At 38.3% G+C, this 27266-nt stretch overlaps 2 protein-coding genes across 2 annotated transcripts in view; one reads left to right on the plus strand and one right to left on the minus strand.

Moving 5' to 3' along the window:
* The first annotated feature begins 3338 nt into the window (after window positions 1-3338).
* Window positions 3339-24582, plus strand: LOC117296108 (neuronal acetylcholine receptor subunit alpha-3-like). The gene is made up of 11 exons (XM_033778979.1): window positions 3339-3465; window positions 9754-9893; window positions 10779-10823; window positions 11363-11472; window positions 12720-13255; window positions 14329-14850; window positions 18850-19004; window positions 19763-19807; window positions 20433-20542; window positions 21320-21855; window positions 22396-24582. Exons 1-11 carry the CDS (start codon window positions 3423-3425, stop codon window positions 22920-22922), a joined length of 2769 nt encoding a protein of 922 aa, XP_033634870.1. The 5' UTR covers window positions 3339-3422; the 3' UTR covers window positions 22923-24582.
* A 264-nt stretch (window positions 24583-24846) lies between these two features.
* Window positions 24847-27266, minus strand: part of LOC117295508 (neuronal acetylcholine receptor subunit alpha-9-like) — a 29417-nt gene continuing 26997 nt past the window's right edge. The window contains exon 13 of the mRNA XM_033778195.1: window positions 24847-26746. Within this exon, the coding sequence (XP_033634086.1) occupies window positions 26127-26746 (620 nt within the window). The 3' untranslated portion in view covers window positions 24847-26126. The remainder of the gene's footprint in view (window positions 26747-27266) is intronic.

The raw sequence follows: 27266 nt of genomic DNA on the forward strand, positions 1-27266 counted from the left end.
ACACAGACATCAATAAACATTTGCGGTTGTTTTTAATTTTGCTTTCTTATTTAATTGTGGGAGAAAAAAGCTTTGCAACTTACGATCCGCTACTGCAGCAGCTATGGAACACATAAATCCACACTAACTGAGAAACTGTGTACAGTATTGTGCGTGACGGATGGTCACAATCGTCACCGCCAAAAGGGACACGTTTATGGGCCAAGTTGTGACATTTCTAATTGGACTCAACATTCGTTTTTCAGACCTTTCGATTTGATTCGATGGAAATTATCTTGAAACCGAACGGGAAAATACAAACTGTGACTGCGTGGGTTTTCCCTGAAAAGGGTTTTACTCCCACGTCTTAAACTGAAATGTCGTAATTGTTTTTACAACAACTTGGCGAGATTTTCTTTTTAAAATGCTTTGCTAACTATGTAATTCAGATTCAGAATCTCTGTGCAATATTAGTGTTACAAAATCGTTTATCTATTACTGCTGCAAATCACCCCCAAATATTAAAGGGGATTTTAGATAAGACGTTTAAGATGCCTTCATGATATAGCTTTGCCATCTTGGCCATAGTACACCTGTCCCTCTGAAACAAAGATCTCTGGCCATGTCCATCCCTCAGTGACTTCTTTCTCAAGAAGAAAACAAAATGAAGCCATCAACTAGATGGATTGCTGGCTGGTGCACTGCTCACCTGGGAGCAAACCTGTATAGATTTTGTTGAGCACCAACGACAAGCTCTCACCAGATCGGACAGGGGTTTTCACAAGATTCATGTTGTCCCGAGGGCTTTCAAAACATGGCGAGTATTATCCATCAGGATCAATATCTACATGGACAATATTAAAATCATGGTGCATTACCATGCACTCTCCTGGCCGGTTTTATAACCCTGACTAAGGGAATTTAGGAGAGTTTCGAATCGATCCGATGAGGGCTGTGGGAGAAATTGAGTTGGGTTTTTAGAGAGGAATCGAATGCAAACATATGTCGAGAAAATAACATCTAGATCCGTCAGTGCTTAACATTATGCAGTTAGGCTCCCGGTGTATTCCACCATGGCCGTGTTCAAAACGTGTCCAGTCATATTTAGGTTGGGATGAATCTTGAAGATTGCTGGCATTCAGTTTGCCAAACAAATATCACACGTTTATGACCTATATGGGTCAGAGTAATAGACCCTGAAGTCATTTTTATGGTGTGTTCAATAATATAATATTGAAGTGGGTCGCTGTAATTGTCTGTGTGTGGGTAAAGCATGGGGGATATTGTATCGGGGGCATCTATTTAGGTCCCACCAGCTTCTCAAATGCTGAGTCACATTTTTTGCTGTGGTGCTACTGATACTTATAAAAATAAAAGGTATCTGCTGAATTTGTAAGTCAGTTTGTCAATGCCACTATATATGGTTTTGGCCTCTCGTCTCAGAAACAGTGACAAAGATTGAGCTTTGGCCTCGGATCTATTTGTATAATTTCAGGAGTAGGCAACCTTCAAACTGCCCTGATTTTTGAAATGGCAATAGTATTTTTTCTTCCATTTGTGGTTATATCTGAAAAGGAAACTACAGACCTATGGTGATATCATCTCTACACAAAATACACAAAATCATTTTGGGAAGAATGAAAAAGCACCAATGATGATTACATTCCTTACATCCATTTGGTTACATCTTTTGTCCTTTCATTTCTTCCCATCTATGTAGGGCCTACATACAATTCACAATGAAGCGCCCCAGTTTGTGGAATTCCCCATTTGGACTGTTTGTTTCCCCTACTTCGGTTTGTCACCGGTCGCCATAAGGCAGCGAATATTAGAACAACAGCAACAACAACATCAATCAGACAAAACGAAACTGCACATTCAATACGACATTATTCTAACTGTGATTATATTTCGCACACTAACTTCAGATGGAAATTGTCAAATTACTTTAGTTCTGGCAATGGAAATTTAATGACCACTTCGAGTTGAAGTCTGAAATCCTCTCTTTAACGATCCACATGTGATTTTGTTTCTCATATTCATTTCTGATGGACTATTTTCCAATATAAATTTAATGAGACTGCTTCGAGTTGTGAGTGAAAGTCTGAAATCTTCTCTTTAAAAATTCGCCTCTGAGGAAAAAGAGAGAAAACAAAAATACAGTTACACTAAATCCGCAGCCGTGGCAAAGCAATTGACTGCAACCACTATACTGCAACCAGAAGCGCGAAACACGGCGTGTCCTTTTCACGCTTAATTATCACTGCCGTGTCCCCGAAGCTAAATCTACACAGCCAACCTCTATACTTTGAGCCCCCCAAGGCCCGGGGATTTCTAGCGACCCCTAATGCTTAGGGTTTCTCTCGGCCGGAAATTGCCCTCTGTACTTGAGAAAACAGAGAGAAAAAAACTGTTTGATCGATCCTAACGCTTGGATAGGGGCGAACGGAGTGACATTTTGTCTTCGTTCATATCACTGAATATACATGTGTAAATATTCTATTTTTATGTGAACGTAGAGGGCGTGAAGTGCATGCCCTTTAAACGAGTGTTTAAGCAACATAAACATAACACAATATGTGTCTTCAAAGTTGGTCAAATACTTTTTTGTAGAACTTGAAGAGAGTTATTCCGAACTTAGTGGCATAATTCGATAATACAGATCAATTATATTGTATACATCTTCAGTTTAAACGCTTGTGTAAACTAGTTAGGATGCTATACTAGATTTTTGAGAGATTTAACCATCAAATTTGATTAATAGTTAATTTAGTTATAAAAAACAAACACATTGCTTGCAGTAGAAAAACAAGTTTATAATTCACTTGAAATACTACATAGCAGCTTAGGAAATGAAACTTTTTATTCGGGTGATTGCCAATCTCAAAAGTACAGATTTCAAATGGGAGGGGGGGAGGTGGGCATCGGGTTGGGGGCATATTTTAGGAACGTGTCCCTCCCCTAGATACACCACTTGCTTCAAACCAGCCTCCTAGTTTTTTCCACTTCCACAATGAACTGCATGTCTTAATTGCTTCCGTCAAACAGTAACAAAAATCATTACCTAGAATTTTACCCCAACCTTTTAATTTGTCTAATGCTCAACACGATCAATTTCTAATCGTGTGTCATCGCTGGTACTTACTTGTGGTCAATAATGAATATCGCCATCCCACTTTGGACAGAGTGACCATGAGTGACCAGCTACATACTGCCAGGATGACCATTGTGGATTGCGGTAGCAACACAAAAAGAAAGATGACGTAACATGTCTAACGGACCAATCCTTTATTCCCGAATAGTTGTGTTTGGCCTACCCGTTACTCAACGAGTAGACACTAGACTTGATACACTTTTAATGTAATAAGGGGTTGGTTTGCCCTAACTGGCCGGATAAGAGAAACATTGGAGAAATAAGGTGGAAACTGGACTTTATCGTCAAGATGTGGTCAGCACTTTTCGTCATCTTTGGTTGCTTCTTATGCGGTAACTATTGTTTGTTCTTGGTTTCATTTGGTTATCTCTGTGTATCAAATTCATTTTCAACTCCTTCCGTTCCGGGACGGAGTTGGCTCCCATTAATTTATTGTTCCTCTACCAATTCTTTCTCGCTCATTATACTATTACAGCGAAATGGTGTGTTTTACTGGTTCTTCAAGTGTTCCAATGCCATTGGCCAACAGACACTAACCATAATGTACTATTTGTAACAGAAAGGTTTGCGCTGAATAGATGTAGATGTAAGAATCTCCTTGGTGGCTTTCATAAGTTGACGCTACTCAGGCCGAACTCTGCTCGTGAGACGTTGTTTAAACCACGGCTTGTTGCAATGTAAAACATTCGTTTGTGTCATCAATGTTTCTTGGTAGTGGTGCTCTGCAGATCACAAACCGGTCCTTTTACATTGGTGATGGTTCGATGACATAAAGTGTCTTACAGTTGATAAAGTATCTCTCAAAGTTCACCCATAAGTAGATATTTTGAACCTATTGAATCGGTGTGTAGTGAAAAACACCACTCGAACAAGTTGTTATAGTTATTTTAACGAGTGGTGAATTTGAACATTGAAGACAATTGAACATTGAAAACAATTAAATGTATTCATCGCTTATGTAACTAATCACATCCTTTATTTTAGAGTAAATAATTATAATATCCAAATTCTTGAGGTGGGACACAAACCTCTTTTATGCCTAATCCAAATAACAGAGTAATCCCACTGGTTGAAATTTGTAAACAACCGTTCTTTAAAACCAGACTATACTTAACTTATATTAGGTATAATAGCAAAGTTGTAATGCTGTTAAAAAAACGTTTATAATAATGTCGCGAGACACTAACTGTTTGTAATTATAATACCAGAGTCCAGCTTTCTCCAGAAGACGATCAGAGCATCTGATCGAAACGTCCAGTTGAAACCAACGGTTCTTTTCGGAACCACCCCAACTCATTTAGGGATAGTCATTACATGGTGTTACCGCAAACCTTTCTATATCATATTATAATGTGCAGTGCTGCTTCGCGGGAGTAACAATGTTGCAGCCATTTGTCTTTTGAGCTTAAGTTCACTCGTGATGGTCCTTGTAAAGTGTTGGGACGTTTGCAAATTGCTGCCCGAAATAAATGTAACAAAAAGTGAACCCACAATATCCACGGGCCTTTCACCAACTCATTGTAGCCATGTTTTCTTTGATTTCAACTGGGGGTTACAAAGTAAATTACTTAGTACAACTTTACAATTCTTTTTTAAAGTGATCATTCTACATCGCCCTCAACCACATGCACGAGACAAATGGAAGTCGCAAAGAAAACATCTTTTTGGTTGTATTTTTTTTCTTTTCAAAAACGCTCAGTGATACACAAGCATGCTCGAGCAACTGTTAGCAGGTAGGAACACATGATGTTCAACGCAACTCGTTGAAGGATACTGGTACACATATTGAAAGAGAACATAACAACTGTGTTTACAGTCTAAACACAAAATGGTGTTCCAAACTGTTAAACATGTTTAAATGATAAACAAATGATAAACACCTGCTTAAATGGTTTGTGGGATTCAGACCCACACACACACACGCATCTGAGCAAGTTTTAGTTTAACAATGTGACAAAGTGGGTGCTAAACTTATGCTTAGAAATGTGTTGAAAATCTAAACACTGCTTTTAAAGTGTACTTGTTCCTGATTGACTTATTGTACCTTTGTCAGTAGGCTGGAACGCTCGTGATGTTAATAGCTTCAGATTAACAATATGTAAACTTATAGGCCCACGACACGACGGATTCCATTAAGTGGTTTGTGTCATACTTTATATACGTGTACTGCAGCTGAATATGGTTTTAGTAAATCGAATTTCCTTTTTGTCGTGTGTGCTGGCTGTGAGATGCAAAAGGGATTACAGACCCTTAATAATAGAGAGTTACACCAACATTAGCATAACCGAGAAGGGCTCTTTCATGCGAACCAATCCGGGTTATCATTAAAGGAAATACCAATCCACAATGCCCATGGGTTGTGACGGTCTATTGTCCTTCTCTGCTCATCCTACAATACTTATGGATTTAGGCAGCGATAAGAACATCATGGCGGTTTGTATAGCTAGCCATGGAAGGTAGAAATAGCCGACTATCCTCAAAGACCAACACAAAATACCATCCAATTAGCAAGGGGTGGGACAGTGTATCAGCATTGAATATTTGAATGTATTGTTACCATTACGTATTTCTGGTTATTTTACAAATGATGTCTCATAAATGAACTTAAACATTTAGCTCACAAGACTGAGGAAATAGTCATGTAAACAAGGGTGCTTGCTATGAGAACAAGAATCCCCTCTTCCACGATAAGTGTTCTGTGTTCTTGTTTACGTGTAGGCATACAACTAACCGTAGTAGGCACGGGACCTTCGGCTTAATGTTCAATCCTAAGAACAAAGCAATTATTGTAAAGCATCTTGTTCAATGACAAACATTTTACGACCGGTGTCAGATGCAATTTTGTCCGCCATGCAATACTGTTCGCTCCGGACACTTTTGCATATGCAATCATGTGCGGGGCTATGCAAAAACCGTCGGCAGACATGTACGTGACTGTACATGTATGTGCGCGCGTAGGGAGCGTGCATACACCGAACCTACGTGTATATTCACTACACATAGAAAGGTTTGCGGTAACACCATGTCATGACTATCTCTAATGAGTTGGGGGTGGTCTCTGGGAAGAACCGTTGGTTTCAACTCGAAAGCTTTCTCCATAAGACGATCAGAGCAAACTGATCGAAACGTTGCAGATGTGGGGCAACAGATCTACGGATCATAGTATGTATTTGCTTTTGTTGTCCCTTGCCCGTCTTGGGGTATAATGATGTCAATGTATTTTGTTTTGTATTGTTATGGCGAATAAAATAATAATAATAATAATAATAATAAAACCAAGGGTTCTTTTCAGAAACACCCCAACTCATAAGAGATAGTCATTACCCTTTCTATATCGTATTTCTACCATGCAAAGTTTCAAATCCTACTTATGAATATTCACGTATTTTATGATTGCAGCGATTACCAAACGGCCGAACATTTCCCATGTCATTCACGACATGCACTTAGCTTGTAAAACAATGGCGAACGTGTTCCGTCGACCAAGGGCGTTTATTGAATGTCAGACAACTCGTCCGTCGGACAACTCGTCCGTTCGACCAACTCGACGGTAATCGTCGAGTTGTCTGAACCGTCGAGTTGTCAGAACGGACGAGTTGTCCGACGGACGAGTTGTCTTGTCTCCGTTTAATTTACTATAAGGACAGTTTTGCACGGGGGCGGACACAACTGCATATGCAAATGTGTCGGGGTGGACACAATTGCATTATGCAGCAGCGTCAGGGCGGACACGATTGCATATGCAAAACCGTCCGGCGGACAATATTGCATATGCAATACTGTCCTCCGGATAGTATTGCATAGAGGACATAATTGCATGCGACACCGGGACTCACCCACACTCTGCTGATCAGAAACACCAGAGCTTGAGTTGGATTCTTTTAACTGCCCGGTATGACACAGCACCAAACTTAAAAGAAAGGGAAGCCTTCCTTAAAACTAACTTGCAAAAAGACCACTCCAAATATTTTGTTTGTGCTACATGAAATGCAATGGTATCTAAACAATTTTGTTATGATGTAGCCTACGTCGATTAAGTTTCCCGAATGGTTTTCCTTGATATCTTTTCAAAGTTGAACGTTTTTTAGGATTGACTAAACTGCTCGCTCGAGTCCCGTTACCAACAAAGTTCGTGAAACCAAAATGAAAAAAAACATTTTTTTTTTCAACATTACGGCTGTCCACCATTTCGCTTCTCCTTTAACCAACACTGGTGTCAATGATTTTTGTGAAATATTTTTGCATTGTTGGATGAAAATCATCTCACAAAATGAGTAAAATTCGTACTTCCATGATTAAAAGAAATAACCAAGTGAGTCTTGGAACCTTTTCAAAGTGGGTCTGTTTTATATGAGTTTTCCAGATATATTATAACAACAGTTCCGCAACACCCGCTATAACACCAGTCAGATTTATGCACGCAAAATGTATTGTTAAAATATAACAGTATAATATAAAATATACCCTCTATAGCAAATACTTGTTTGAAGCAAAACATAGTTACTGGCGTGAAGTTTCGACCTCACTAGAATCTTTCTCGAAAGCTAGACATCGTTAGCCTTCGAGAAAGAACCTGCTAACGTCAGGCATGTGTGTTGTTCCCATTCATACCGTTCGCAAAAGCTAATTATACATTATTTCATTTTCTGTTGAAACTCAACAAGTTTCGCCCTAAAATTATTGTATTCGTATTAAAGAGCAAGAAAATTAAGTTACATGATGAGTGTCTGCAATATACGTCAATATCACTCTATTGGACGTACACTAATATTGAGTTGTTGCTATTTGCTTGGGCAGATAACAAAGCCAACTTGGCACAGCGTCTTGGGGATTAGGACTACCTAAGTAACATTCTCAACCCAGTCGCCATTCTATCATTTTCTAAACCTCTCGAGGAACCGTTGCAGAATAAGAAAAGTCGATAGTATTTGTCTTATAACTGAAAAACCGTCTGCTCCGTGCACTGGATCGATCGAAGGCCAAAAGTCTTCGAATAAGAGGTAGTCTTTTTATGAAGTGGCTCGTGTTTGTAACACTGTGGATTTACATGTGTGTACAGTTGTAATCTTTTTGTGATTTCATCACATCAGAATAAAAAAAAATTTAAGTTGTATTTCCCCTTTTTTCTGATTCTGATTGTGGTAAAAAGGGCTTCATAAAAGTTAATAAAAAGGTATTTAAGAAAGGCAATATAATTTCGTTTTCAAGTGTTTTTTTTCTGAAAGGTTATGAGGCACCAAATGAACAACATTATAAGTATTGATTTAATAATTGCGAATCTTGTATTTGACAAACTCATTGTGTTCATCATTATATCGGTGGTTTTAAACTTTTGTTCATAAAATGGACACGAACAAAAACGTACCCAAGATGGAATGGCTGTGCACATGGTCCAAACAAAATCTTGTGTATATTAAAATAATAATAACTATAAAAGTACTTTGCTCTATTTATCTGAATTATTATAAATTTTGTTCATCATGTTTATTGATATCTTCTTTAATTGCAATTGCATTGTTAACGCACCAAATTCACCAGGGTGTGGATTTTACGATTTTGCTTTTCTCAATCATTCACCAAGGTTTCCATCTCGATGGCATTGTGGAACGATAATAACTTTACAATTGTAGAATTGTCATGCTTGCTTCGAACCAAGTCGATATCTGATTCATTTTATGAATGTGGGTTAGATCGATCGTCAGTTTGTTGAAGACGTCATGGGGTGCCTTTTCCATCATTTGAAAGTCCAACCTACAGGTGCATAGACCATCATACGAAGATTATCGGATGAAATTATTAAATCGAATCATGTTTGGTTAGTGGATGGTATACACTGTACCATTTTGTCTTCGTGTACTTACGACTCTATACGAATACAAGCTTTCTCATCAGCAATCTTCATTTATGATATCGATTCAACCGAGAAGAAGAAAGTGTATAAAACAATTGCTTCCATCTGTGGAAAAATTACCTAATAGCGCTTACAGAAGAAATTGAATGCAAATTAAATTGATTGACCAAATTAATTACTTTGAACGTATGACGAGCAGTCGTCATACACCTATTTCTCAGGTGAGTCAGCATCCACAGTTGTATTGAAGGTGTTGTCTTGAAAATGGACTATCATACCCCCCCCCAAAAAAAAAAAAAAAATACCCCCCCCCCAAAAAAAAAAAAAAAAAGTAAAATAAAAATCATCCCCAAACAAAACATACAAACAAACAAACTTCCCATCAAACAAACAACAGATCAAGGATTTGAAAACAAGAAGGTGACGATACATTTAGGTTAGATTTGAATTTTGAGTTTTATTAAAATTGACAGACTTCGTGACCCGAATGACAAATTGCAGAGTCTTACAATAGTTTTAAAAACAATAACATATATAGTTTTTATGACATACGGCGACACCATTATAGTAAGTCCCTTTATTAGGTTAGGTGGTTCTAAATACTTGCTGCTTTTCAGAAACACCATGCACAGCTCATGAGAAATGTATAATATACATATCCGTTAATCTCACTTGAGCATCACCAAACAACAACAGAAGAAAGAAGAAATGAATATATAACATTTATTGTGCACCATCTCTTCATTAATGTTTTGTTTCTGTTATACAGGTGCACATGGGTCTCCTGAAGAGTATCAGTTATTGAACGATATGTTCTCTAGCTACAGCCCAGTCATCCGACCTGTCGCTAATTCAACCGATGCTGTTCAAGTCAAGCTGGGTGCAGCACTTCAACAAATCATAGAAATGGTAAATATAATACAATGGCCGTGACGTAATGATTAGTGACGTATGTGAAACGCTGCATTTGTTTCGCCATTGTATTTGGGCGCATGTGTTGAACATTATTTATTTATTAGCTGAAGAGATTCAAGCTATCAATTGCCGACTTCTTTATCCAAGCAGCCAAACTGTACACATTACAATTATCCACTTTAAAACTGATAATACATGACACACATAGACTAATGCAGGGTATTCTTTTGGTAATAATATGGTGAAGGACCAGTATGTTAAAGGTGTATCCAAGCATTAATGCTGTTAAACATAACACACATGTGAAAGTTTGGGGTCGATTGGTCATCGAAGTTGCAGGAATTGAAAGATAGAAACCCCTCGTTGCATGAATTTGATGGATTTGCATCAGGCATGAAGTTTTTCTCAGATTCAAATTGAAAAAAAAAAAAAAATGCATTTCTTTGAAGTCGTGTATAAGTTTCAAACATTGTTATTATTTATCTCCACTTGGTTCCCTTGATAACTTTCCCTCTAAAGCCCGGTTCATACTTCCTGCGAATGCGAATGCGAAGCGAATTTGACGTGAATGAGACGTCACAACCCTCCTTTCGCAGCAATATTCGCAAGTGAGCTGAGCAAAGTTGAACTGCTGCGAATAATTTGTTGCGAATTTGTGACGTCAATATTCGTATCGCATTCGCATTCGCAGGAAGTATGAACCGGGCTTAAGTCAACAGGACGACAACCTGCACCACACACTTCATGTCACAACTCCTTTTTAAGAACATACTACACATGGTCGAATTATTGTCTCCCATTAGGACGATTATGTTTATCATACAATTACAAATTAAGGTAAATATTTTGATCTGGTATTATTTTTCTCTTTCAAAACAGGATGAGAAGAACCAGGTTATAACAGTCAACCTGTGGATGCGAATGGTAAGTTATTAGCCAAACAGGAAGACTTGCATGAGTGAATGTGTTTTAAGGGATTACTTATTGTTTATTTTGTGTTTATCAATGACAAGTATTTTATATGTTATAATGATATGTAAAATTCTGAATTTTCCGTAATTATTGATCACGAATGTTGGTTCCAATATCAGTCCGCCACGACGCATCAGTTGGCAGACGTTTGTTGCGGACAACAATGTCAAGTTTAGATGCATCCATCAAGGACATCTTCCTCTCCTCATATTGTTGTCAGTTTGTTGGTGATCGTGTCTCATCCCATCATACAGCATATACATCCAGCTGGAGCGGTGGCTAGCCTTCTGAGGCCGTGATGTTAAAGTCTACCAAATCTCTCTTCAAGACATCTATGAAACGTAGTTTGTGACGTCCAAAATCAAGGTTTTGAAGAAACTAGAAGCACATAAGCCGTTAACGTTACGCGTCAAAATGACAACACCTTGACGAAGGTCCATTTATTTGTAAACGATTTAATCATTGTTATTTTGTTTGCTTACTCATACCAGCAATGGACAGACAGCAACTTCATCTGGGATGCTGACAATTATGGAGGAACAGACAGACTGATTGTTCCTATTGACTCTATATGGAGACCGGATATCGTGCTGTACACAAAGTAAGACTGGCAACACTTTGGGTTTGAAATATTTTAACTTTAAACACGATTAGTTCTTACAAATTGGCCCCGTACTTAGGGGAAATACGAGAAGTGTCACTTAGTTCGGTTCTCGAGGTAGATATAATTCCAGTATTTAAAGGCACTGTAGTCGTTTGGTAATCGTCAAAGACCAGTATTTTCACTTGGTGTATCCCATCATAATATGATGACATAACAAGCCTGTGAAAATTTGAGCTCAATCGGTCATCGAAGTTGCGAGAAAATGATGAAAGAAAAAACACCCTTGTTGAACGAATGTGTGTGCTTTCAGACTTCTGCCTAGGAGTCTTTTATTATTTTAGTGAGAAATTACCTCTTTCTCAAAAACTAGGTTACTTCAGAGGGAGTCATTTCCCACAGTGTTTTATATTATATAACACCCAAGCAGATCCTTGCCATTTGATTGGAGGATTGTCCGTCACGTGATAGCAAATAAAAGTACCATTGCACGCTGAGTCACTCGCCGTGCTTTTTCGTTCCATCCGAAAAGTACCATTGCACGCTGGCACGCTGCCAGCGTGCAATGGTACTTTTCGGATGGAACGAAAAAGCTGAGTAAAAACATCACTGCGTGCGCGTGTCTTTGGTAACGCAGCCGGTGTTACTGCAAGAAGGCATAGTAAAATTACTAGCATTCGGCTTCTACAGTTGAAATTGTTTGTTTTGAAAGTTGTTTCTTTCAATCAAAATGACAAAGTTCTACTTGGATGTTATATAAAACAAATAATGAATGTTTTTCATTCGTGCAATGGTGCGAATATGTTCATTCGTTGAAAGCTGGAATGTTCCATTCAACTCGGCTCCGCCTCGTTGAATAGAACATTCCATCTTTCAACTCATGAACATATTCGCACCATTGCACTCATAAACATTCATTATGTGTATACTATTATTATTAATATTATTATTTATTTGGCAAGTCACATAAAAATACCAAAATACAAATAATTTATACGTAAAGGATAAAACTCTTAAAAACATTAAACAGCACTCCAATGCTCGTTACCAAGTCAGTTTTTAAGTTAATATTTGTTTTGAGTAATTACCAAACGTGTACCTTCCCTTTAAATACCTAAAGCAGATCAAGCCCTTATTTTGGAACTTTAGCGTTTGGGAAATGTGGGAAACTTAATAACTTATTGATAATAACACTAATTTGTGTCATGTAAAATTACATCAAAATCACATTTTACCCTTTCCCCCAGTGCCGACTCTGGGTTTAGTGGTATGATGGAGACCAATGCAGTCATCACAAACACCGGCATAGTCTATTGGAACGCACCGGCCATCTACACCAGCACCTGTAAGATTGACGTGTCCTACTTCCCATTTGACGAACAGCACTGCCCGATGAAGTTCAGCTCCTGGGCTTACAACGGCTTCCAGATCTTCCTGTCAAACCGCTCAAGTTCCGGGGACGTCTCAGCCTTCATCGACAACGGAGAGTGGACCCTCGTCGGAATGCCGGTCAGAAATAACATCGCGTACTACCAATGCTGTCCGGAACCGTTCCCTGACGTCACGTTTACCATCGTCATCAGAAGACGCCCTCTATTTTATATGTTCAATCTGATGATACCGTGTATGCTGATCTCATTGATTACTGTGTTGGATTTCTACTTGCCGGCTGACTCTGGGGAGAAGGTGACTTTGGGGATCACCATCCTACTGGCCCTCACTGTGTTTCTTCTCCTAGTGGCTGAAACGATGCCGCCTACGTCAGAAGTGGTGCCTCTTATTGGTAAGGCTTAGAACAAAAGTTTCGACTGTAGACAATTTTATTGTATGTGCGCTTCAGAATTACTTTATGCATTAGGACATAGCAGCCTACAATTCTACACAATTCTTTACCCTCAAATTGAAACATTTCTCCATCGGGTACAGAGGTGGTGCCTCTCATCGGTAAGGGTTAGAAAATCGACTGTAGAAAATCGCTTCAGAATTACTAAAGCATTAAGACATTCGCTCGGCCCCAGCAGTCTATCCAGGACCACTGGGATGGGTTAATCAGCTTGCACAGATTCTTGTTCAGGAAGTACGTCATACATGTAGTTCATTGCGGTGTAAGTGTGATGCATGATGGGACATTTTCTAGAAGGACCAATGCGCGTGCTTGATACGTTTGCCAACCCCAGCGCCTTTGGTGATCAGGCAAGGCGCTGGGGCCGAGCGAAATTTAGACATAGCAGCTCACGATTCAGTTTAGCACAGTCCTTTACCCCAAAAACAATTTAAGCGTTTCTCCATCCTGTCCTGCGTTTATGACCTGTACGATTAATATTCAAGCATAAATTACGATTTTACAAAGTTACTTTGGACAACAACTAAACACATAACACATTAACACTGACGATTCAGTGTGTTGACGAGCCATAGTGGTGTATATTCGCCCTATCCTTAAGCACTGTTGCAAGTTAAAGCACCCTTTAACATTGATTAATCTACGGGAACAACTGGTTTTATACACGTTAGATGAAAACTTACACACACGATTAATATTCTTATGATAAACTTACAAACATTAATTAACAGACGCAATTTTCTTGAAGACCATACCGTGCCTTGTTGGTCGAAACTTCGAGTTGTTACACATTTCTTATTACATAATCATCAATCTCAACCCATCGATTTTTTTGTATATTGACTTTATGTTTCCTTAGACCATTATGCTCTAGATTTACAATGGAAGTTAAAATTACGGAGTCCCCCACGACAACAAAAGTCGTACGTCGCTTTAAGGGAAACTGAAGGCTTAAATCAAAATAAAGTTAGGTTGATATTGAACTTATTTGATTTTGTTTGTTCTCCTTGCAGGGCAATATTACCTGGCTACAATCGTACTAGTCTCAACGTCCACAGTCATGACAGTCTTCGTCCTGTACCTGCACTACCGTCTGCCCGGTACCAAACCAGTACCCGCTTGGCTCCGTAACCTATCCTTCAACTACATAGCCAAGATACTTTGCATGAAGAACACAATGAAAGTCGCTCCGGCCCCGCAGGAAACAGTCGTCGAGAACAACTACATCACTAATGGTAGTCTCGGGAGTGAGAAGAAACTACACAATGGTAACGAGAACCTTAACGTGGTATCTACGATTCATCCCGCATCAGAGCACTTTGATAAGACTGTGAGCTCCATCTTGGATAATCTTAAGTTTCTGACTAAACGCGCTAAAGATGAAGATTCGGATGAGGAGATTTTGACGGAGTGGAAGTACGTGGCTCTGGTGTTCGATAGGATGTTTATGTGGACTTTCTTGGTCACTACTATTGTTACCACTGTTGGAATCCTGTGCCAACCCAAGCCGTACACTTTGGAAGAGGACTTGTTCTAACTTTTCCCCTTTTTTACGGAACAATAAACCGTGGAATTAAAATATAAAATAAATGCTCATAATAACCAACCATGTGGTCCCGCCATGGTAGATAAAATCGCTATATAAAATCTTTTGATAAATTATTTGTGAAAAGTGCTGGACAATCTTAAATTTAACAAAATTGTATCTTATTTTAAACGAAACTTTGCCTCTGCGATAAACAATTTTAACGTAAACTGTTTTGGTTATAGGCGAAATCGAAATGTTATATAGGTAGAAGCTATAGGCAATCTATACTTTAACAACTAGTTCCTACAACATTTTGTTAACTTGTTTAGTTAATGATTGTTTGTACGTGACGTCATTGAGCACCATCTTTGATAAAACGTGCACGCGTGAAAGTCTATCATTGGCTGAGAGTTGTTTATCATCAACTATGGCGGTCGATGACGCTATGTGCAATCCATCTTTAACAACACATAATTAATGTTGACTGCCGAGTCGGCCATATTTGATTTGCATTCACCAACATGCATACACAACCTCGTTACCATGGACAGTGTGACGCATCGATACATCTTGCCACAACCATCGAAGCACCATGTTTGCGACGAGATTGTACACCACTGGGAACGAGGTTAATGAATAATACGTTACTGTTTTTTAATTACTTCTACTATGCAAAATATTTGTGTCCATTTATTATTACCAATTGTCTAACTATAATTTGTAGGATTGTAATAGATGAGTTTTGTTAGAAGAGGCATGTTTAATCTCCCTCTATCGTTTTGGAAAAGTGCAAAACCACATGCACAGGTGGAGATCCGGGTCCTTTTTCAAAACCTCGGCTTGGTCAACAGCTCCGGCCTGAAAAAAGGCTTTAGTATAATACCATTGCTGATTCTTTCCTTTTTTATGTTTTATTTTGTTTTATTAGATTGCAGCTTTGCTTCAAATAGTACAAAAAGAGTGAGACATAGTTGTAAATTTGCCCCATCTTATAAAAAGAATGTATAGATATACAATGTATATACAAATATAGGTCGTTAGTTGAGATGTATCAAGCTGTTAATACGATGACATGTAATAAATATTTGAAAGTAACAAAATTCTCAGACTAGTTCAATGATGTGTACAAACCCCAAATAATAATAAAAATAATGGTAATTATCTAGTATCGAACCGCGCTTGAGTATTTGCAGATTTTGTAAATGTATTGGTCAACCATATTCAACTCGGTGTTCATTCACCATGTCTTAACCGTAGTTATACCACCTTAAAGACACTAGTTCTGGACACTATTGGTCATTGTCAAATACCAGTATCCTCACCTGGTGTGTCTCAACAAATGCATAAAATAACAAACCTGTGATATTTTGAGCTCAATTAATTGGTCGTAGAAGCTGCGAGATAATAATGAAAGAAAAACTAAGTCACTTCAGAGGGAGCCGTTTCTCACAATGTTTTGTACTATCAACCTCTCCCATAACCTCTCCCGTCACCAAGTAAGGTGTTATGCCAATACTTATTTTGAGTAATTACCAATAGTGTCCACTGCCTTTTAGGCTGATGAGAAGAACACACTAATAGTTTAAATAAAGCCGTGGATCTACTGGTAGTACCCCTTAATCGTGGCAGGTTTCAACATAGTTTGGGTTACAAATAATTCTCTTAGATGATACCTTCTGTCTCATCCAACCAAGACCCAACCTCAAAAAGCCTGTGAGCAAAACAATTTGTCAATAACAGACAAATATAGCTTAACTGGTTACCAGCCAAAAGTCCAAAAAAATGTCGAATTGTTACGACTGGTTACTCATTGTTTGCTTGGCATAGAAATTTGCTAAGCAGTGTTTTCTGCTTGTCAGCTTTATGAGACTGGGCCCATGGTTACCATGGAGGAAGACCTCCGTGGTACGCAATAGGTGAAGCTTCTTGTCTGAAAGACGCCGCGACTTGATCGAACAAGAGATTAGACGCGTCCATTGTTAGCCACCCATTTGGAGATACCAGGTGGTATCTATCACCTTTTTCATCAATAGACCACACCCATTGTACCCGATCACCAATCCATGACCAGATTGATGATGCAGAGTCAATCTGATTGAATGGTCTTACATCACTGCAACCCTTAAGCTTCATGTGGATTTGTATTGCGAAGTTCAACATTGGCTGTAAACACTACAAGCGGATTTATTTTGCTGCTGTTTTCCGTGTCTGAACATACCAATCGACGATGATGCGTCTGCTAATATTTGTGTCAACATTTCTTCTCACACTTCAAGGTAAACACTTACATTTTAAGTATCTCTAAAAATACCGTGTTAGCACTATTTGTGATTTCCAGTGCCAAATTCCTACCTCAATGGTGCAATGTACAACCACGGAGGTAGAGTTAATGTACAACCAGCCAAAACCGCTTCTGCGTAACAAAGAGAAAGACTATGCTGGGATACCGTAAGAGTTGAAATGTCGGAAACGTATATAAGGCCATTAACTATCTTTTGCAAAAACAAACATTAAAGTTATGCAAAGTTCACGTTAAGTACTTCTGGTATGCTTCGTTTTTGAAAGGGCAAGGGGGAATGTTTCCGTATGCACCACCACTTTTTCATTCGACATGAAATAATATAGTATCTAATTTACCTAAATGAGATTTCCCTTTTTGTTAACGTTAGTTAAAAAGTGGTGGCATGATACGGACAGTTACCCAAAAGCCGGGCCAAGTTTCACACAACTAAGTAGGTAGACATTTTGCTCGACAAACTAAAATGAACCAGTTTGTAAATACACATGAAATAAATAAAAGTTCACTTAACATGGTATTTTGGCTGGATGGGAATATCAACCCTGGTCTTGGCTTACATTGTTGATTTCAGTGCAATAATCTCTTCTGTATGAAATAGGTTAGACCATCCAGGCTTAGGCATACTTTAATCTTAAGCATGTTACTTTAAAACTCACCAGCAAGAGTAATTTTAATGATGAATGGAATGTCCAGCTTAATGTGATAATGTACTCGGTTTACAATAGGATGGGGACAAATTAGAAAGTATCTAACCTCATGTTCAACTGGTTCAAATTACCATGGTATTCAATACCCTTTCATTGCAACTGTCAACATGCTTTGACATCTTTCTGATAAAAATAGGTCTGTACATTTATGACGTCACTCGAAAGATGACGTCATTTGGGTTTCACACCTACTAAGTCTTTGATTTTAAAGAAGGATTTTTCCACCAGTCAATATGTAAAATCAGGGCCGTATTTATTGTACATAATTTTGAAGTAAGGAAAAATAACAAAGAGATCCCCGTACAAAACATGTAGGCTCCTACGTATACAGACCCGTTTTACAAATTCACGTAACACATTATGTGTCTTTGTCATGGACAAATTTATCACTTGATAGGTGTTCATGTACATGTACCTGCATTGCATCTTGCTTTATTGATGAATCGTCTTATTGAAAAACACATAATAATTGTCAATGAATGCCTTATCATAACATTGGTTAGAGTGAGCATAGTATTCACAGATTTGCACATAGTTTATATTGTTTCAAGATAGTCTGGACAACATTTGGAATCGTTTGTTCGAAGTGCATGAGAATGGAATCAAACCATCGGTAAGGCTAATCCAAGTCTAAAACTCAATATTTGAAAATAGTGAACACAATTTCAATTATTGTTTGTTCTTCTCGCCATTTCTGTAACCGAGTGAGCCTTTAGCTTTCACATGTTTGGTATGTCACCCCAATTCATTTAGAGATTATTATTACATTGTGTTACCGCAAACTCTTCTATATCCTATTTCCACCATGCAAAGTTTCAAATCCTACTTATGTCATGTATTATTTTGAGTCACATATAACGTGGATACTTTGCCATTGATTCTTACCAATGTTACACATGTCCCTCAAGCTGTAAAAGTCTAATCTTTAATCCAGTAAAACAAAGTCCCTGATAAGCACGTGTTGTTTTGTACTCACATCAATTAATTGAATTTCCCGCAGGTGTAATTGCAGGGTCATACCAGGTAGAGTCGCACGAGGCACGTCTTTATCATGACTTACTGGACAAACACAACCCTGAAATCAGACCGGTTGCTAATTTCAACGAGACCGTCGTAGTTACCTTTGGGGCAGCCTTGCAGATGATTGCCGAAATGGTACGTTATGGTGAAGAAATTACAAGAGTGTTTGAATTGTATTTGTTAAATTTGAATGGGGGTACAGAATATTCACTTTGATTTTACCCTTACACCGTTGTGCATCGGTGTTAAAGTGGTGTTACATGTATTGTTATATTGGTTGGGGTCGGGTACAATTCCACAGATTTACATAACGTACCTGGTCTAGAGATAATAATAGGAAACATCTCTTGAAATATTACTTGCTTAGGTGTACATGTAGTAGGTTTTTTATAAATGGTTGAAACAACTGCACCAACAATTGTGTTGATTATCCCACCCCTTTTTATAATAATAAGGTTATATATAATGAATAGGGTAGGTGGCCTTAGCTTTCGATCCAAACCGGACCTTCTTCAGAGGATAAGGTTATATACATATTGCAAAATGATTGCGCCACAAAACCCAAGTTGACGCTGAACCCAATATTCAATCTGCATTCGTTTCACAATGCATTAAACATGTAATTCCGTAGCTTCCAAAAGATTGTGTTAATTGGCTGACCTGTAAATTCAGACGCAACCCAATCTTGCTGTGGTCAACTGACGAGGTCACATGACGAGGGAAATCCCTCCAGGGATAGCCGGCTGATTGCAGTGAAACACAAAAATGTAGATTTGTTTTGCAATGCACCAAGACAAAAGAACGACGGAATACAAACCACTGATCGTCTCCACGGACTTGCTGCATGATGCGTAATTCTCACTAACTTAAGCTCGTTTTTCACTCTTTCACAGGATGAAAAAAAGCAACAGATTACAACCAGCTTGTGGCTACGGTTTGTAAGTACATAAGTATTTATTAAAAGAACACAACAATGTATAGGCTTATAACAACATTTATTATAATAAGGCATGACCAGCCATAGTTGCATCATCCAGTATTAGGAAACGGAGTAACAAACCTTCATTCTACACTAAGAGATGTTACATTTGCATCGGGGATAACGAATATTAATTTTGGTTTTTACCCATACACCGATGTGTGTTAGCACTGTATACTCAGTACTTTCCCCGAGTCCTGTGAACAAAATATCACAGGCATGTTACTCTGTGGGATTCGAACCCATGACCCTTGCAGCAATCCTTCATTCGTTATCTTGTTCATGTTTATCGCACAAACCTCCTGCTTATGACGTCATTTGAGTAGAGCGCCCTCACCAAAAAGGAAGTTGTTCATTGGCCTCTTTTTGTTCTGTGCGTATACTGTGCATTTCCAGAGTTTCATCAGCGTGTCTCTAAGATGACGTCACTGCTAAATGACGTCACGGCATGCAGTTTACACTCCAATAGTAGACATATTTTACTCTTAATGAGTTGACTGTAATACCCTTGCTAAGTTTTGCTTTTACTTGTATTTTAACTGACAAAACTTATTTGTGTATTTTTGTTTCCATTCAATTTGTAGTCGTGGCAAGACGCATTCCTGAAATGGGATCCTGCACTGTATGATGGCATCGCCCATACCGTTCTACCATATTCGACCGTTTGGAAACCAGATGTCGTGCTCTACAACAAGTAAGTTGTTTATTCAACATAGGTTGTCCCGCTCATTTTCGGCAAATAATGTGGAACTTTGGGGACTCTAGGTGGCAGCAGATTTAACCAGGTATATCAATTGTTCTTTATTCTGTGCACGTACTTCTATTCCGCGCTTTTAAAACCTCCTCAACTTAAGCAGCACTTTTGCACAAACCTCCAGATGCGGTCGTCGGTCGTCGAAGACAGAAAGAAAAAACCTATTGTCACACGAAGTTGTGTGCTTTCAGATGCTTGATACCTCAAATTCTAAATTATGAGGTCTCGAAATCAAATTCGTGGCAAATTTATTCTTTCCCGAAAACTACATTACTTCAGAGGGAGCCGTTTCTCACAGTGTTTTGTACTCTTAACCTCTCCCCATTACTTGTTACCAAGTAGGGTTTTATGCCAATCATTATTTTGAGTAATTACCAATAGTGTTCGCTGCCTTGAAGTGAAAATTACGGCAGATTTATTGTATCGAACAGGAGACTAAGAACGAATTTGTTTTGTTTTTGTGTTCCTTCCGCCGTACACCCGCCATTAGTGCAGTCAGGTACGGAAAATGGAAATCACGATGACTCAGAAGTTATCTTAACAGTTTTCATGTTTATCATGTTTACCGCATGTCATTTAAATGATGATTTAAACTTAACCATTCAAGATGGCGTAACCCCAATCAACTTCAACACTAGAGGTCGCACTATTGTATTTTATTCCAAGAGGACACAACACCGCAAGTAAACGTTATATTTATAAAATCTCTATTTTCAGCGTGGATCTTGAATATCATGGGCTAATGGAAACGGGTATCACAGTCACAAGCACAGGGTATGTTTATTGGAACACCCCAGCAATCCTCAAAAGCTCCTGCAAGATTGACGTGTCCTTCTTTCCCTTCGACACCCAAGCGTGTGCAATGAAATTCGGTTCATGGTCCTACAGCGGCGCCATGATAGACTTCGACAACACTTCTGCGTATGGTGACATTTCTGCGTACACTGACAATGGAGAATGGAACCTTAACGCCATGAACGTTAAGAAAAATGTGGTTTACTACCAATGCTGTAAAGACCCTTATCCAGACATCACGTTCACTATCATTATCAACAGAAGACCTCTATTCTACGTGTTCAACGTCATAATACCATGCATGCTTCTCTCTCTTGTGACGTCATTTACATTCCTCTTGCCGGCTGACTCCGGTGAGAAGATAAGTTTTGTTCTTACGTCTCTACTGTCACTGATTGTGTTTCTTCTGCTGGTTGCAGAAACAATACCAGCCTCATCCGAACAAGTGCCTCTTATTGGTGAGTTAATTTGGTGTAAAGGTATGATTGGTTAGATCTGCTTGTTTCTCGGTTTGCACTATACAATTACATGCATGGTCTTAACAGCACTGGATTTTCTGGGGGAAAAAATCAAATGAAGAGGTAATTAATAATGATGACAGAAATACACTACAAGTTGCACACATTTTGTGCAACTTGAAGTGTTTTTTCTGTCATTATTTTCTTGCAACCTCGATAACAAAATGAACCCACATTTGCACAGATGTTTTATTTTATGCAGATGCTGGGGTTTACAAAGTGGGAATGCATGAACTGGGGTGGTTTTACCAAAGATTTAAGACTAGTCTTGTCTCGAGTTGGGACGAGTTACTTGTGGTAACTTACTTGTCTTGTTTTTAGTATCTCCTAGGACTACTCCTAAGTTAGGAATAGTCAATTTTGTGAAATCGACCCACGGTCTTTGATAATTACAAAAACGTGTTAAGCGTATTAACACCACGCAATGATAATTCACCAAAACTCAATTGTACAAATTTTTATTGTTCATCTTACCCAAAGGTCAATATTTTGTAGTCATCATCGGCATCACCTCGTCCTCAGTCGCACTCTCTGTCTTCGTCCTTCATCTCCACAATCGGCTCCCCAACGACAAACCAGTCCCCGTCTGGCTCAAGAAATTCTTGATCTGCTTGTCGCCCATCCTTGGCTCAATGGCCTACCCCCACGGCAAACCGCTAGGTGCGTTTTTGGTGTGCAACGGCAACGATAATGCTGGCTACGACAGCGAGATACTGGACGAGAAAGCCAAGCTCGCCAAAAGGATGAAGAACTTAAAATTGGCCATCTCCACTGATGATATGTCTGAGGTCTCTAAACTGGAGAAGGCAGTGATATCCATCAATAACAACATGAAACTGCTAGCAGGGAGATGCAACGACCAAGATGTGGATGAAGAAATACTGGCAGAGTGGAAGTATGCAGCACGCGCACTGGATAGACTCTTCTTTATTCTGTATTTACTTATTACCATTTTTGCTACTCTTGCAATTTTGGCCCAACCAAAAACACACATTGACGACGAATAAGTGTCCATGTACAAGTAATAACATATTGGTGATTCTAACGGGTTCGATGCTTCATCTGCATGGTTCGTGGCGTTCAAGAATTGGTTCCATTAACTCAATTGGTCAATTGTAAATTTTCAATTAGCATTCTATTGATGTAACATTAACTTTAGCAAAAACTACAAACTAAGATTTTATAGTCACCACAATAACATTTTTTTCTAGGTTTACCAGTTGCACGTTTTTGTTCTATACATTTTTGATGGATTTTGAGTAAAATTAAATGCTTACCGTTTGTCCTTTTTTGCATACTTTTGACAAGTGTTGAAACTGTCAACAAACTTAACTTTTTCCCTTCATATTTTGGGTTTAATATCGAGTAAACACCCCTTGCTTTCTTTTTGTTCTCTTTGTTTTTTTTCCGTTCGAATTGCAAGGTTTGACCCTTGCCCCTGTTCAGATTTGTTGTACATACTTAATTAACATGCAAAGCTTTGCCTTTTAAGAGTTTTGATAACCATTGGGTACCACGCAGGACTTAACTTTTGTGCTGCTTTATTAAGATTTGATGAATTCAGTAAAATTGAAACAGCTATCCCTTGTACATCTTGCATAATTTTGGAGAAAAAAATGTTGACTTAAAGATTTGAACTTCTTTCATTGTTGTGGTAAATATAACTAACACATGATTTAACACTTGTTTCGTAATTTCGTAATTTCGTACATGTTCTTATCGGTATGTTTGATATAATTATTTTGAGTAAAGTTGTAATAGAGGCATACCAAGACACTGATAAGTTTTATTGCTGATACAATGTTCCCATGGTGCTACTTTCATGATGTTTCTGATACAATATGAGTGTTATTTGCCTTGATTTGACATTTTGATGAGTGCTGAGTAAAATAAAATGCTCAACCCTGTACTCAAGCCAAATTTGTGAAAATACTGTCTTGTTCTGGTACTTTGTTCGAACATTAGATCAATTTACACTGTATTGAGAAAATTGTCTTGGCTTTCATATTTTTAAGAACCTTGAATAAGAAGCAAGGCAAAGATGGGCGAGAAAACATTGATAGTACACAATGCTATAAATGTACACCTTATACACATTTTCTGGAAAAATTTGCTTAATTCACAAGAATTGTTTTCAGGCAAAATTTGCTAAGCACACAAGGTTGTACACATTTGCTAAGCACACAAGGTTGTACACATTTTCAGGTACAATTCGCCCAGTAAACAATAGCCTTGCACACAACTTTTCAGGCAAAATTGATTGTTTAGTACACAAGGTTATAGCCTTGTACACAATTTTTCAGGCAAAATTTGCTTAGTAAGCAAAGGCAAATTCTGCTCAGTACACAACGCCTTGTTAACGTTTTCAGGCAAAATTTGCTTAGTACACAAGGTTATAGCCTTGTTAACATTTTCAGGCAAAATTTGCTTAGTACACAAGGCTATACAGAATTGTACAAAATTTCTCAGGCAAAATTTGCTTAGTACACAAGGTGCCTTGTACACAACTTTTCAGGCAAAATTTGCTTAGTACACAAGGTTATAGCCTTGTTAACAAGTTCAGGCAAAATTTGCTCAGTTCACAAGGTTAAAGCCTTGTTAACATTTTCAGGCAAATTCTGCTCAGTACACAAGGTTATAGCCTTGTACACAATTTTTCAGGCAAAATTTGCTTAGTACACAAGGTTAAAGCCTTGTTAACATTTTCAGGCAAATTCTGCTCAGTACACAAGGTTATAGCCTTGTTAACATTTTCAGGCAAAATTTGCTTAGTACACAAGGTTATAGCCTTGTTAACATTTTCAGGCAAATTCTGCGCAGTACACAAGGTTATAGCCTGATACAGAATTTTTCAGGCAAAATTTGCTTAGTACACAAGGTTATAGCCTTGTACACAATTTTTCAGGCAAAATTTGCTTAGTACACAAGGTTATAGCCTTGTTAACATTTTCAGCCAAAATTTGCTCAGTACACAAGGTTATAGCATTGTAAACATTTTCAGGCAAGGTTATATTTTATAGCCTTTTTAACATTTTCAGGCAAAATTTGCTTAGTACACAAGGTTATAGCCTTGTAAACATTTTAAGGCAAATTCTGCGCAGTACACAAGGTTAAAGCCTTGTTAACATTTTCAGGCAAATTCTGCTCAGTTCACAACGTTATAGCCTTGTACACAATTTTTCAGGCAAACTTTGCTTAGTACACAAGGTTGAAGACTTGTACACAATTTTTCAGGCAAAATTTGCTTAGTACACAAGGTTAAAGCCTTGTTAACATTTTCAGGCAAATTCTGCGCAGTACACAAGGTTATAGCCTTGTTAACATTTTCAGGCAAATTCTGCTTAGTACACAAGGTCATAGCCTTTTACACATTTCCAGGCCAAATTTGCATATTTTTGATACATTTTGAATAATTGAAAGGCTTTACCTGCCTTGCAATTTTTATTTTTTTGTTTAATGAAGTTTGAATGAAATGCGAGGCTTATTATTGACAACAATTAAAACAAATAAAAGGCTTACCCTCTGTACTTGTTGCATATTTTTTGTGAATTACGTGATAAAATGCAAGCTTACCCCTTGCGCGCTTTGAATCATTTATTTTTTGTAATTAAATTCAAGGCTTACCCCTTCATTTTTTTTTTTATATTTGTGGTGAATGTCTAAAGAAAATGCCAGGTTTACCCGTTGCACTTTTTTCTTATTTTGGATAAATTTGTAATAAAATAGTAAATAACCGAATACTTACAATTTAGGATCTCAACTTTAAACAACTGATAATTCCAGAAATTACACCAGTAATGGTTTCCTCACGTTTAGGAGTTATTATTATTTATAAGCGAAAAGCATTATAAAATAAATTAAGTACAACGTGTATTTGCCTATACAAATGTCAAACAGCAATATATTATTAGAATTATACAACTACAATACAAATCGTTAATGCAGGTCATGTTTGGAAATAATATTTCTAAAATTATATTATAAATATGTTCATACAATGAGTAGGGTAGATGGCCTTTGCTTTCGATCAAAACCGGACCTTCTTAATTCTTGTTTATTTATAATTATAATGTTATTCTATATTATAATGTTGAATGAATAAACACACAATTCTAAAGCCCTATAAAGCCAGACTGAGGAGTGCATATTTTATTGATAATATAAATCGCGAGCACTAACAAATGGAACGAAGGTCTATGTATAAAAGGATCTCAAGATTCAACGGGCTTACTTTGCGTCATCTTCAGTAGAATAATCAGTGACGTCATGATTATGGCCATAGCAAACAGGGCCATAAGTACTCTATCTAGAATGACACACATATCAATCCATTGTTGCTGGATCAGAGATTTCTTCTCCTGTAGCTTAGACCTGTTCACCAGCCTATCAATGCATCCTCCGATCTGCTGCACAGTGGACCCAATACTTAGATCAGTCGCGTCACTCCCGTAGTCAGAGTCCGACATATAGCCCTGCTCCACGCTGTCTTTCGGTCCGTTTGAACCGCCCTCCAACTGCAGCTGCTGCAGGAGACTGACACCGAGTGTCTGACAGTTGAATATAGAGTTCTGCTGGTCGAATTCAAATGGGTCGTCGGTTTGGTGGGCGTCAGCCTTTAACGTTTCCTTCTCAAGTGTGAGGTCTGTGTATTCTTCGTGGAAGGCGTGGCGTCTCCCCGTCATGCGGAGAGCGAGAGCGAGCCAGTCAAGGATGAGCTTACGGGCCCATCGAGGTGGAGGGCTGGTCGGGACATGGTGGTGAAGACGGAGGATTATGACCGAGCCGGCAGTCTCGATGGACATGAGGATGATAATTGTTGCCAGCAATTGACCTACAGAGAGAAACATGAGCAGAAATGAAATAAACTGTACATTTTGCGTTCTCTCCCTTGCATATTTTTTGTTAAACCCTTACCATTCGGGTTTTTAACTTATCGGGGCGCTTTAGTATAATAGTCTGTAGATAAAAGTAAAATCAAAGAACTGTTTGATGTAAACTTGTTTTGCTGCTTAAAAGGCAGTGAACACCATTGGTAATTACTCAAAATAATTATTAGCATAAAACCTTAATTTGTAACTAGTAATGGGGAGAGGTTGATAGTATAAAATCTTGTGAGAAACGGCTCCCTCTGAAGCGGTGGAGTTTTCGAGAAAGAAGTAATTTTCCAAGAATTTGATGTCGAGACCTCAAGTGTAGAACTTGAGGTCTCGAATTCAAGCATCTGAAAGTACACAACTTCGTGTGACAAGGATGTTCGTTTCTTTCATAGTTATCTCGCAACTTCCGACGACCAATCGAGCTTAAGTTTTTACAGGTTTGTTATTTCATCTACATGTTGAGATACACAAAGT

Source organism: Asterias rubens, chromosome 10, assembly GCF_902459465.1.
Source record: "Asterias rubens chromosome 10, eAstRub1.3, whole genome shotgun sequence".
Classification (NCBI taxonomy): domain Eukaryota; kingdom Metazoa; phylum Echinodermata; class Asteroidea; order Forcipulatida; family Asteriidae; genus Asterias; species Asterias rubens.